At 41.9% G+C, this 14,817-nt stretch overlaps 1 protein-coding gene across 1 annotated transcript; it reads left to right on the top strand.

The window, feature by feature from the left end:
* The first annotated feature begins 5,819 nt into the window (after nt 1-5,819).
* Nucleotides 5,820-7,211, top strand: LOC126691128 (uncharacterized). The gene is made up of 2 exons (XM_050386202.1): nt 5,820-6,026; nt 6,123-7,211. The coding sequence occupies exons 1-2, from the start codon at nt 5,820-5,822 to the stop codon at nt 7,209-7,211; spliced, it is 1,296 nt and encodes a 431-aa protein (XP_050242159.1).
* Nucleotides 7,212-14,817: the final 7,606 nt, after the last annotated feature.

Genomic DNA, 14,817 nt, shown 5'->3' with positions numbered 1-14,817 from the left:
AATAAAAAAAAGGTCAGATATTTTAGTGGTAGGGGTTAAAAGTGAGGGGAAAGGAAGCTTCCTTGAAGCTTCTTTGCTTGTAAATATCTCTACAATATAATTTAATTATAAAAGAATTATAATTGAGAATTTTTTTTTTCCTTTTCAAACAAAGCTGATGATTTTATTTGGAATTTTATTAAAGTCTGTATTAAAATTTTTAATTCAAATCATTACCTTTTAAAAAAAAAAAAAATCATACTAATAGTAAATAATATATATATCTCCAATGCGTAACTCTAAAACGACACACCGAAATATTTCATTGATGGAATAATGATGGTCGAAGACATCGATTTATCGACTATCGTTGGAGCGACAAAGCCATTATTTTGGTGGTTTGGCCACTAGTGCTGGCAGCATGGTGGGCGAAGACACCAATTTGGTAGCGATTGCCGAAAACACTATTACGGTGGTTTGACCATCGGACCTCTAGCATAAGAGGCTCCACTGGACGAGCCACCGGATTTGGTGATTGACTTGAAATTTAAGTTTAAATTAAAAAAGTATGACTATTAGAGAAAATAATAAAAAAATAATAAAGAACGAATATTTTATTGAAATATCTTCTAAAATAGATTGATTGATGTGGGTGTTTTGGAAAAATGGTTATGTAAAATAGAAAAAATAGATTTTTATGCTAAAATAGATGAAAAATTTTACACGGACTGATGTGAATTCTCTAATAAAAGACTTCCCCCAAAATAAAAAGAAGTGAAAGAACGTTAGTCCACAAAATAACTCTTTAGCAATGATTTAACTTCAAACCAAAATTTCAGCTTTTTTTGGACTAACTTCAAACTTTCAAAAACAATTTTGAGCAAACAGAAATCATTTTATGTTGTACTTTTTATATTTCACTTTATATTCCACAAATTATGCTAGGCCATGTGTCTAATTTATTTTATCTTAAAATTTGATTATTTTGTAAGGAAATTCGAACTATAGAGCCAATTTGCCAACACAAACCATCGAGGCATCGAGCACTATAGTTCGGCACTTTGGCTATACACTTTTTTGTTTTTTGTTTTTTATTTCCTTCTTCTTATTCTTCTTCTTTTTCTTTCTCTCTTTTTTGGTCTTTTCTCTAAATCCATATTCTCTTTTCTTTCTTTAATGTCACTTGCCTGCTGGTCTTTGCCTCGTCATTGCATGCCCCCATCCCCTATCACTTAAGCCCTAATGACGGAGCCATATTGCCATAAGCTAAATTCTTATGCTTGATTGCTTCATAATAATGATCATCAACTCCACTCCACTTGCGCTGACGAATCTCTCCTTGTTCTCCAATGGCATCAACAAGCAACAAAAACACTAGCCAAAACAAGTTATCGATCATCTCCTCCAAACTCTTTGGATCTTTGGACTTGTACATAGCCTGAAGCACAAGGTCTACATCATTTATCTACCCGAACATGGGTTTTACATTCTTTCTTTGATTCCCCCGCTTCTAAGAATACCCTTAAAATATTGAGCCAATAAAAACAATTTTTGATTTTTTTTTAAAAATAATTTATTAAAGTGATAAGATTTTATTAAAATTATACCACCTTCATATGCATACATTATTGACACAAACTTTTATTATCTATTAATAACCATTAACAAAAAATCAGGTCAATAATATGAAATTTTTTTGTATTCACTAAATTTATAGGTACGTAGCTCTCAATCATTTTAATTGGTATAGCGACACCAATATACCATCCACGGTACATGGTAGGATAATCAAACTCTTTAAATTTTCTTACCATTAAAGGTTCACAGAGTCACAGACAAGAGTGCTACGCACTATCCTAAAGCTTAATTTGAGTTTTCCAAATTAATATAGGGAAACATATTGACCGTTAATCTTGCCTTGTTCTCCACCATCGCAAACTTTTAACTTGAACGTACTGGGACCTCCCATATGCGTGGGGTTCAACCGTTCAACTTTAAGAACACCTCCATGCATGATTGGCAGAGTCAATAGTATGTATGGGCCAGACTGGTAAGGTGGACCATTTTCGGAGACAAAGATTTTGTGAAGGATTAATTTAATTTGTATAGCTATATCTTATGTGAGCAAGAGAAACTTAAGCTGAACCTGTAAATGTTATGGAGCCCAACCCAAGGATGTAAGGGTTACAATGATATATATCTTCTTCTTCTTCTTCTTCTTCTTCTTCTTTATTTATTTATTTATTTATTTTTTTTAGCAAAGGTTGGACATAGATTTACGGCTTTGGAGTTTGGACAAGTAAATTATGAACAACTGCAAGAATTGACGGACAATATTGTTTTGTTGTCCAACGGCCCTGCAATTCCTTTGAGCTGACCTTTTCTCATTTCATCTGGGCCCATATATAGTTGCATTTTAGTTTTACGCTAGTTTGTTTTGATGAAAAATTTCTTATGAAGACAGATTAAAAAAAAAAAAAAAAAGTTTTCTTATGACTAGTAGTACTAGAAATAATAAATCAAAGAAAACCTATGTTTGGTTAATGAAAAATCTTATTAAAAATATGACTTACTTTTTAGAGATTGATTTCAATAAAAATTTTCGAAAAGCAACCCTATTTCAAGTCACGCTAAATAAAATTAAGTTAAGAGGAAATATGGAAACTATTGAAAACAATTTTATCTCATTTTGAGGTCATTACTCCTTACTAAACATAGGAAAATGAAATATTTTTTTGAAAAATAACTTTTTTTTTTTATAGAAAATATTAGTATAAAAAGAAACGGAGTGTTACCTTTTTTTCCCCCTAAATGCATTGGAGTTTTACTTTAATGTTCTTGAATTACAAATAGATCAATATCTAATGAGTTTGCATTGTGTCCAGATGTGGCGTAAACCCCTTGGTTTACTCCATCCAATAACACAACTTGCTACAAACAAATGCCATTTCATAGAACAAAATCCCATCTCCTCCTTTCTAACTTCTATCATTCAAGTCAAAATAAAATCTCACCTCTTCGTCAGAAGAAGCACCGATCTAGCAACCCGCCACACCCACATCGCCAAAGTCGCTGCCGTCACCACCGCCTAATCTTCTCTCCATTTCTCTATAACAAATTTGAACTAACATTAAATTAAATTTGTAAAAAGTACTCAATCGATTTCCAACCCATAACAATCTCAAAAGTTGGAATGAAACCTCAAGAACTACACTGGGATGAAGAAGAAGAAGAAACTTTGAAGTTTGAACACCAATTTTATATACCAATAATGAAATTTAAAAAACCCATTTCATGAAACCCGCAAAATACACCAAAAATACAATAAACCCACCTAAATTTTCTCTAAAAGAGCAATCCAAAAGTGACTCTACTGAAAAATCTTATAGATCATATTAAATAAACCATAAGTCTTGGATATCATCAAACCCTAAAGTCACCATCCCTATCTCTATCTTTGCACACACATAATGAACCACCAAGTCACCAACCCATTGCCACAAAAAATCCTTCAAACCCACAGAAAACCCATACACTCAAACCCCAATCAAACCATATACAACATATGTTGTGGAGACTGGGATCGTAGATAGGACAATTGCAACGGCATCAAATTTTGTTACTTGTGGTGGCATACAGTGGCGTATGATGGCATATGGCGGCATGGGTGGTGGGGTGCTGGGTGTGCTTCTTCTCTATTCTTGAAGACTTGAACAATAGAAAGATAATGTTTGAGATTTTGATTTGTTTTGATTTTTGAAATAGGATTGTGTGTGGAAAGAAATATTTAATTTTCTAGTTAGAGGTTGACGTGGTCATATTATTGGTGGCGTAATACAAGGAGTTTACGTCACATCCGGATAGAATTTAAGCACATACATGATACATAATAATGTTGATTCTCAAAATTAGATAGAATTTAAGCCCATATATAATATATAATAATGTTGATTCTCAATACACACACATATATATTTGCTTTTTTAAACCAAAGTTGAGAGAAAATTCAATAGAATCAAAATTGGATTTTGCTTTTGTTGGCTTTCCATATAAATTAAATTGTTTAGATTTTTGCTATTATTTTTTCTCTGAACTAATGAACATATTTTTTTACACTATTTTTATTTAGATTTGTATGCGAAGATATTGAATATAATAAACTGTAATTGAGGTGAGCAATTTCATGTACTTATTCCCATTTAATTTAGAAGATACTATTTGACTAATATATTATTTTATTTTGTGTTGTATTTAGTAGAATTTCACAAACAATAATTGTGAATTGATATTGTATATGTAGTATCCAATAACAATTTTCAAAATTATATACGTAATAGCAATGTAATGAGAAACTTGGTGTAACCAACATCATGAAAATTGCAAGGAAAAACTATTTTAGTATCTCTAAATGTCCTGGTTGAATTATGTTTTATATATTTAATAACCCAAACTAACATTAATAGTGATGGGAATGACGAGATTACATCCCACAGACGTAGCTAACACTAATGACGAAGAGAGCATCCATGATGAAGTCGCCATTGAATAACGAAGAAACCAGTCCTCACTGACGAAGGTAGGGGAGTCATTCAATGCAGTCAATCAATGACCTGGGCAGTTACCAAATCAACTAGGCAGACCGTTGGGAGCCTCTTAAAAGTCCCATTATTGGACCAGAGGCGTTACCTGGGAAAGCATTAACAACCACAACGGCTAGCCCCCAAAGCCACAGGTATAAAATCTTCACACAGTCAATAGAAGGTATAGATATACATTCACACTCTGAGAGAGCACTCTGGTTTTTTATATTGTTTTTCATTTCATAAGGTGTTTCCATTATTCTGACTTTGGCATCGGAGGCGTTGTGGCAGGCACCACACCGGTGACCCTTATAGAGCATACACTCACACCAACAAGGGATTCCATCTGCCCACTTCTACTGACGAGCTCGTGCTTCATCAGTTTGGCGCCGTCTGTGGGGATTGACATTTTCAGATTCATATTCGAAAACGTGGTTTCCATTAACTCTCTACATTCAGATGGAATCCAACCCAGATTCAGCAGCCTTGGCCCAGCAAGTTCAAGCCCTTGCAGCCACCATTGAAGAACTCACCAAACAAAACCAGGAAATGAAGCTACGACTCCAGCAGGTCCAATAGGCTCAACAGGACGAAAGCCGGTCCAAGGGTAACCTGGAGGGAGAAGGGGATAGCCACAAGAAAGGTACCCCTTAAAGGCCAACTACTCCGGACGAACAGAACTCAGATCTCCTTCGAGAAATGAGGAAAGAGATGGACGAACTAAGGAGCGCCATTAAGGAGAAGACAGACCGAAGCGTAGACAAGATGGTAAGGGCTATGAATTCGCCTTTCACCTTAGCGGTACTTGAATGCCCTTTACTGTCCAAGTTTCGCTTGCCTCAACTTGAGCCATTCAACAGACTCAAAGACCCTCAGGATCATTTTAATACCTTTAAGACGACTCTAGGCCTTCAACAACCACCTGACGAGATACTGTGTCGTTCCTTCCCAACCACTCTCAGAGGAGCTGCAAGAGAATGGTTCACGAAGTTGCCGACCTCGTCCATAGACAACTTCGATCAATTAAGTAGTGCCTTCCTGCACCATTTCATAGGGGGGCAACGTCCAAAGAGGACGGTAGACTACTTACTCACCATAAGACAGGGAGAGAAGGAAATTCTGAGGTCGTATGTCAAACGATTCACCTGGGAGACTCTGGAGGTGGACGAAGCCGATGACAAGGTGCAGCTGACGACCTTCAAGGCGGGGCTGAGGTCCAGAGATCTTGTGGCCTCCCTCGCAAAGAATCCACCAAAGATGATGGCGGAAATGCTCCTGAAGGCACAGAAGTACATGAATGCTGAAGATTCTTTAGCTGCCATAAAGGGTGTCGAGAAGCCAGGCGACAAGGCCAAGAGGGAAGACGACCGTAGGGGGCAGAAGAGAGATCGACTAGATCGTCGGAACAATGACGGGAACAGGAGGAAAGATGATAAAAGTCCTCGGACGGAAAGATTTACTCCCTTGGTTATGCCTGTTGACAAAATTTTCACGCAGATCAAGGACGAGCATTATCTCAAATGGCCCAGACCATTGCACTCATCCCCTAATGTCCGTGACAAGAACAAGTACTATCGGTTCCACAAAGATCACGGCCACAACATAGAAGATTGCAGAGACCTAAAGGAGCAAATAGAGGAATTAATACGGAAAGGGAAGTTACAGAAATATGTGAAGAAAGGAGAATATAGCAAGTTCAGGGACGACAATAAAATCCAGCATGAATCCTTCTCCCGGGATGACGACCGTCCGTCCCAGCCTCCACACAAGGTGATCGGGGAGATAAACACGATTACAGGAGGGCCGTTTTCAGGAGGGTCATTTAAATCACTCAAAAAGGCATACCAGAGAAAGGTGAACAGTGTCCACGCCATACCTCCGTCCAACCACCGACGAACATTCCAGGACATATCCTTCAGTGAAGGAGACGCCATGGGAGTGAAGCAGCCCCACAACGATCCCTTCGTTATAATGCTGAATATAGAAGGGTTCAATACTAAGAGGATCCTCGTCGATAATGGCAGCTCCGTGGACATCATCTACCTCCCAGCCTTCCAGCAGCTGAGACTAGATCCGAAAAGACTGCTCCCTTTTGACTATCCACTCGTCAGCTTTAGCGGGGACAGGGTCTACCCCAGGGGTATAGTGACATTGACGGTGACGGCGGGGACCTACCCAGTGCAGTTGACCCGACAAGTAGACTTCTTGGTGGTAGATTGTCCCTCATCCTACAATGTCATCGTTGGAAGGCCCACGCTCAACAAGTGGAAAGCGACGACGTCAACTTACTGTTTGAAGGTAAAATTCCCAATAGATAATGGTGTCGGTGAAGTGAAAGGAGATCAAGTCCTAGCAAGAGAATGCTATCAAGCCGTCCTGGCTGGGAAGGAAAACCACACATGGATGATTGAAGAAAAGGAAGAAGATAGGATAGAGGCCCTGGAGACGGTAGAATTGGTAGAAGGAGAAGCGAGCAAGACGACCAAGATAGGAACGACGTTGAGCCCCGAGATGAGAACAAAACTCATAAGGTTCCTTAAAGAGAATCTAGATGTTTTCGCATGGAGCCACGAGGACATGCCGGGCATATCTCTAGAAGTCATCCAGCATAAGTTGAATGTGGACCCAGAACAGAAACCCGTCCAGCAATGACGAAGAACCTTCGCCCCAGAACGAGACCAGGCAGTTGCAGAGGAAGTCACCAAACTCCTGACGGCAGGGTTCATCCGGGAGGTGTATTATCCTGAATGGCTCGCAAATGTCGTCCTGGTAAAGAAAGCAAATGGGAAATGGAGGATGTGTGTAGACTTCACCGACCTGAACAAGGCATGCCAAAAGGACAACTTCCTTCTACCAAGAATAGACCAACTCGTGGACTCCACAGCCGGGCACAAGTTACTGACATTCATGGACGCCTTCTCAGGGCACAACCAGATAAAGATGGCTGAGGAAGATCAGAAGAAGACCACCTTCATCACAAGTCAAGGACTCTACTGTTACAAAGTAATGCCTTTTGGGTTGAAGAATGCCGGGGCTACATATCAGAGGTTGGTGAACAAAATGTTCAGCCAACAGATTGGCAAGAACATGGAAGTGTACGTGGACGATATGCTCGTCAAGAGCAAAGAAGAGCTCGCACATCTGGACGACCTGAAGGAGACATTTGCAACCCTCAAAACACACCAGATGAGGTTGAATCCAAGTAAGTGTGTCTTTGGGGTAGTGTCGGGAAAATTCCTGGGATTCATGGTGTCCCAAAGAGGAATAGAAGTAAACCCAGAAAAAGTACGAGCCATCATAGACATGACGTCGCCCAGGACCGTCAAGGAAGATAAAAAACTCACAAGAAGAATAGCAACTTTGAACAGGTTCGTTTCCAGGGCTACAGACAAATGCCTGCCCTTTTTCAAGACCTTGAAGCAGGCCTTTGCCTGGACCGACGAATGCGAAGCTGCATTCCAGGAACTAAAGCGTTATCTGAGCAGTCCACCCCTTCTAAGCCCGTCCAAAGAAGGGGAAAACCTATACTTATACCTGGCAGTGTCAGCCTCGGCAGTAAGTGCAACCCTGATCAGAGAAGAGGGCAAGAAGCAGCTCCCGGTTTACTACGTCAGCCAAGCCTTCCAAGGAGCTGAGTCTAGGTACCCAAGGATCGAAGGCGCAAGCTCTGGCAGACTTCATCGCAGAGTTCACTCTTCCAGACGAAGACAGGATTACCGACGAGGTAGATAGATGGATAATACAAATTGATGGTTCGTCAGCTCAGAGGAAGGGGGGAGTAGGGGTCGTCATAACCACCCCTAACGGAGAAGTGCTGAAATATGGGGTCCAACTAAAATTCCCGGCCACCAACAACGAAGCTGAATACGAGGGGATACTGACGGGACTAAGGCTTGGAAAGGCACTTGGAGCTAAAAACTTGTTGATCCAAAGTGATTCAAAGCTAGTGATCGGGCAGATTCGGGGAGAGTACGAAGCAAAGGAAGAAAGGATGCAGAAATACCTCAAGCTGACGAAACATCTAACTCAGGAGTTCGATGTAGTGGAGTTCGTATAGATCCCAAGTAGTCAGAATATGGGGGCTGACAAAGTCTCGAAGCTAGCATCATCAAAAGAAGGGGAGATTAGCATAGATCTGGCGATGGAGGTCCAAAAACACCCCAGTATTGAAGAAATTGCAACATTCACCATCCAGAGCACAGACAGTTGGATGACACCTATAATATCCTACCTCCAGGACGGGCACCTCCCTCAGAACACGGAGGAAGCTAAAAAGATCAAGAAGAGGGCGGCCAGGTTCACGATCCTTAATGACACCTTATACAAGAGAGGCTTCTCTATGCCTTACTTGAAGTGTGTCGATGAAGAAGAAGCTAGATACATCCTGGAGGAAATCCACGGAGGAATTTGCAGCGACCACGCTGGCCCCAGATCCTTGGTGAACAAGGTAGTACGAACATGATATTTTTGGCCAACCATGCAGGTAGACGCTGCTGAGATCGTCAAGAGGTGCGACAAGTGCCAGCGATACGGGAATGTGCAACGGCTTCCAGTAGAGAGACTGATGACTATAGCTTCCCCATGGCCATTCGCACAATGGGGAATGGACATTGTCGGCTCACTACCTCAAGGTAAAGGTCAGGTAAAGTTCCTGCTTGTTGCTATTGATTATTTCACAAAGTGGGTTGAAGCAGAGGCTCTAGCAACGATTACTGAGGCTCGAATTCGGAGCTTTGTGTGGAAGAACATAATCTGCAGGTTCGGAATTCCCTTGACGATCATAACAGATAATGGGATGCAGTTCGACAGCCAAGGCTTCAGAGAATTCTGTTCAAATCTTGGAATCAAGAATCAGTTCTCATCCCCGGGGCACCCCCAGGCAAACGGACAGACGAAAGTGACAAACCGGACACTGCTCAAGATTATCAAAACCAGGCTAGACGATGCGAAGGGTGCCTGGCCAGAAGAATTACCTAATGTCCTGTGGGTTTACAGAACCACAGCCAGAACCCCGACAGGAGAGACCCCCTTCAGGCTTACCTATGACACGAAAGCAGTAATCCCAGTAGAAGTGGGGGTAACGAGCATCAGACGAGGAACGGTCAGTGAAGGACTCAATGACGATGAACTGCGACACAACCTGTACTTTCTGGACGAAGTAAGAGACAATGCATCCAGCAAGATGACAAAGTATCAGAAAAAGATGGCCGAGTACTACAATAAAAGGGTTAAACTCAGGCGATTGGACATAGGAGACCTCGTCCTGCGCAAGACCACCACAGCAACTAAAGACCCTACCTAAGGAAAGCTGGGTCCTACATGGGAAGGACCTTACCGAGTCATTCATTACTCAAGACAAGGAAGTTACCACCTGGAAACCATGGACGGATAAAGGCTCCCTCGACCATGGAACATTGAGCATTTAAAAAAGTACCACCAGTAAATGTAATAGACGAATGCATTCATTCTTGAATTTAATAAAAGAATTATTCCTCTGATGTCTTTGTGCAAGCAGGTCTAATAAATCATAAGGCATACAAAAACTAAGTAACAAGATTCCGCCTTGACGGATGTAAGTTACTGACGACAGCCCCAACGGGTATGAGACATACTAAAGTAACAAGATTCCGCCTCGACGGATGTGAGTTACTGACGACAACCCCAATGGGTATGAGACATACTAAAGTAACAAGATTCCGCCTTGACGGATGTAAGTTACTGACGGCCCTTATAACGGGTACAAAGGCTATGAAAGCTAAGTGATAAAATTCCGCTAAGACGGATGTACATCACTACTGTAGTCTAAGTGACAAGATTCCGCTATGACGGATGTAAGTCATCCCGGGCACAATCCTCTAGCAGGTGCAAGTGACAAGATCTCGTCTGACGGAGTCACACAAAAAGAAAGGAAAAAGAAAAAGAAAAGGGACAAGAACCTTGCAACAAATTAAAACAACACTTAGACTGCATCCAAGCTCGTCAAAACAATCAAGCAACATATCATAGACGAATAAAAGAGCGCAAAGTGCAAAATATAGACGATTGAAAATCGGCCAAAACATCTGTTAAACAAGTAAGTATGCTTCATTGAAAACCCATCATTAAAAACCCATAAACACTGGGCCACAAGCATTGTTTTCAAAATAAGATAACAATTAACTATTCCGAAATTAGATTTACAAAAAAAAAAAGGGCCCCAAAGCATGACGGGCATCCACCAAAAAAATAAACAAAAGAAAAAATTTTCTAAGTAACAGAGTCAGGCATCAGCAGCAGTATCTTCACTGGTAGGTGCGTCAGTAGTAGGCTCAGGGGCATCACCATCTGGTGCAGAAGACTGAGCAGCTTTGTCCATGGCCATCTCCTTATCCACCTCCTCCAGGTCTAGACTCTCCATGTCGACCCCAGCAGGATGCTTGACCATATACCTCCTAAGAAGCTCGAAGCCTTTAAAGTACCAACTGAAGAGTACGGTATTGTACTCGTCAGTGGTCTGGAAAGCCTCCACAGATCTGGCAGCAATGGTTATAAGTTTCTCCTTCGCGGAAAGAAGCTGCTCATCCTTCTCCTGAGTCAACTTGCGCTCAACCCGGAGGTCGTCATCCAGTGTCTTTGACCTTCTCTTTCAAAGAAGTTGTCTCGTCCATAGAGGCAATCAAATTCTTCTTCAGGTCCGAATTTTCTTTCTCCAAAGCCTCCATCCGGGATGTCAGAGACGCCACCTTGGCCTCTTGAGTGAGGTATTCGGAGGTAATATGTAAGCTCTCCCCCAACACCTGGAAGAAATCATAGAGTCGTCAGTATTAAAAAAGAAAAAGAAAAAGGGAAGAAGAACACCCTACCTAGACGAACTTGTGGACATGACGAGACACGACCTCGTTCAGTGACATGTCGGAAAGAGCCCTTAAATCCGCTGGGGTGACAACCTTGTGAGCCCTGTCCACGGCCAGCCTCTCATCATCCCATATTGTGGACGAACGGGTATCAGCCTTCTCCTTCTCCTTGCCAGTCACACGTGGCCTTTTGGAGCCTGGAGTAGGGATCTCCTCTATTGACGCGGTTGGAGAGGCCGTCCTTTTTTGTCTCAGTAGAAGAAGCTATGGGAGGGACGGAGCTAAGAGGATTGGAGGCAGGGCCCTTCCCGGTCACACGCACGGTTTTCTTCCCCAGGTTGGACAGCGGTTCGTCCTTTTTGGACCTCATCTTCGCATACATGTCTTTGTTAAATTTGGTCGTCATCTCTGCAAGAGGAAAACGTTTCACAGGAATACCTAAGTGTACATGAAAAGAATCAACACTGACGAGGATAATTCTTACTTTTTTTGCCCTCAATACCGATTTGGCGAAGAACGTAAGGACACGGGTCAGGATCGAGGTTGTAGAAAGCGAGGGTCCGGGGATCGACCAGGTCGTCCCAGTTCTCGATCGTCTCAGCGTACCCGATTGCGGTTTCAATGTGCTCCTTGTGCCTGCTCTTGAGCTTAGGCCGTCTCTTAACTGTACCAAATAAGAAATAAAGGAGTTAGCAATACTAAAGCCTCAGAGGTGACAAAATTAAAACGACGGGGAGAAATACTGACGCACTTAAGGTCGGGGTTCCCCACCGATGAAGCAACCTCGGGATATCACCCCAATCACTGCTGGATTGAGTCTCGAAATCATCCCCAGACACAAAGAAAAAGAGCGACTTCCAATATTTGAAGGACGAAGGTAAACCCTTGACAATCCTCGCTCTTCTCTCCCAAGGGACTAACTCATAATACCCACACTCCTTGGACTCTTTCAAACTGTATAGATAGGTGAGTTCACCCATCCTAATTATATCTCCGTTGGAGGCCAACCATATTTGCATACAGTTGATCACGATCCTCCATGAGTTGGGCATGAGCTGCCCTGGAGCAATACCAAAATGAGCCAAAAGTTCCATCAGGAATGGGTGGACGGGGAGCCTAAGCCCGCAGGAGAAGGTTGACTCATAAAAACACACTTCACTTGGAAAAAAGTGGTAGGCCCTATCTTCGTCCTTGGGTAGACGGACACGAACCCGCGCCGGAAACTGGAACCTATCCTTGAATCTATTCATAGTTTCGGCGTCCAAACCACACGCCTCCCTAAGGGCATAAAAAGCCCTAAACTCTTGAGGAGCAGAGACGGCTGTTTCCCCTTCCACTGGGTTGCCATTAGACGACAACCTAGTCTCGAGATCGCTAGACCTAACCTCAGACATCACCTCTCTTCTTACTAAACCCTCGAACCAAATAAGCGATTGACGAAGCAAAGACAGCAAGTCGCCCAAAACCACACTTAGACAATTGCCCTCAAACACAAAATTTTCCAAAAACGAGAAAACACCCAAAGACCCCCCTAGGCGCGCAAAAAGAAAGGAGATCGATGGGCAAGCTATCCTAACCTCCAAGCTATCAACCATGGGAATATAGAAAACAGAGGGCAAAGAAAGACAACACAAGCTAAATCCCCAGAAAATCAAAGACCGACAAAGAAAAGGAAGAAAAGAAAAAGAGAATCAGAAACTACACTACAGTAAGATAAAAGGAAAAGATAAGGAAAAGACCAGTAAGGAAAAACATACCTCCAATGGCGAAACACCAAGGCATAACACAACGGTTTGAAGAAGAAGGAAGTCTCGAGAAAAATGCTCGGAGTACCGTTTGGGAGTTTTTGTTTTGCTTTCTGAAAAGTAAAAGAAATTAAAAGAGGAGAAGTTTTAAACTTAGGCCAAAAAAACAATTGAAAAACCAGTGGGAAACCCAAGAGTCATGCCCTTAATTCCACGGATCCGCACACGCCACATGGCCACGTTGCGTGAAGCGCCGCCACTAAGCATTAAATTCGGAACAGAACCCCAAGAGTCACAGACAGCTCAAGAAAACTTTTCATCTTCCGTGATCGTCATGACACGTCACAGACGACCACAGAACCTGGGGGGCAACTGATGGGAATGACGAGATTACATCCCATAGACGAAGCTAACACTAATGACGAAGAGAGCATCCATGACGAAGTCGCCATTGAATAACGAAGAAACCAGTCATCACTGACGAAGGCAGGGGAGTCATTCAATGCAGTCAATCAATGACCTGGGCAGTTACCAAATCAACCAGGCAGACCGTTGGGAGCCTCTTAAAAGTCCCATTATTGGACCAGAGGCGTTACCTGGGAAAGCATTAACAACCACAACGGCTAGCCCCCAAAGCCACAGGTATAAAATCTTCACACAGTCAACAGAAGGTATAGATATACATTCACACTCTGAGAGAGCACTCTAGTTTTTTATATTGTTTTTCATTTCATAAGGTGTTTCCATTATTCTGACTTTGGCATCGGAGGCGTTGTGGCAGGCACCACACCGGTGACCCTTATAGAGCATACACTCACACCAACAAGGGATTCCATCTGCCCACTTCTACTGACGAGCTCGTGCTTCATCAAATAGAACAACTTCAATTCATCATTTTCATGCATAAACACGAGTTATATACTAGTATATAATAATACACAAGACCAAAAATAAGAATAATTAAAAAAGGTAAGAACATAATGAACGTATATAGCTGCATGTATCAAGAGGAATGAAGAATAATTCTTCTCCAAAGAAAGGATTTCTTGGATAGCGAAGGGACAAATGATGACGATAGCACTGACCTATGAAACTTCAATTTTAACAACCTTTGACAATCATTCAATCACATGTTGATTTGTATGCAACTGAAAATTGAAACTTTGATAAGTTCCGCAAGAGGACATTATTATAGCCTTTGTTTGATTTGAATTAGACACGCATGCGGAACAGTAAGCACCTAAAGCACCGTAGCAACTTAGCCATATATATAAGGATTAAAGGGGAGCCATAGAGGAAAATCCGGCTGTTTCATCATTTGGTTTTAATTTGGCCATAAACTCATTTCCTATATAGTTTAAGAAAAGAAGATTTGTCTCTGCGCCAGTTATATAAACTCATGTCATTTTTGTTTTGCTTTTTCATTAGACGACGGCGTCAAAGGAAGGGAAATATGTATCAAACAGCTCCTCCCTCCTGTTCCACCTAATTATGCAACTACTGCCGATGCTTATCCTAGTGGTGGTGATGCTAGTGATCCTGGTAGATTTGGTAAACCCAATGGAGGTCTAAAAGATGGCGTACGCCGTACATAATAGCTTTTGTGAGTACTGCAGCTGAAATCATATCTGTCAGTGATGCTGGTGGAGGTGGTTGTGGCGGTGGTGGTTGTAACTGAGG

Source organism: Quercus robur, chromosome 7 (assembly GCF_932294415.1).
Source record: "Quercus robur chromosome 7, dhQueRobu3.1, whole genome shotgun sequence".
NCBI lineage: Eukaryota > Viridiplantae > Streptophyta > Magnoliopsida > Fagales > Fagaceae > Quercus > Quercus robur.
Note: the sequence above shows the minus strand (reverse complement) of the source record. Positions and strands in the feature narration are given on the sequence as shown.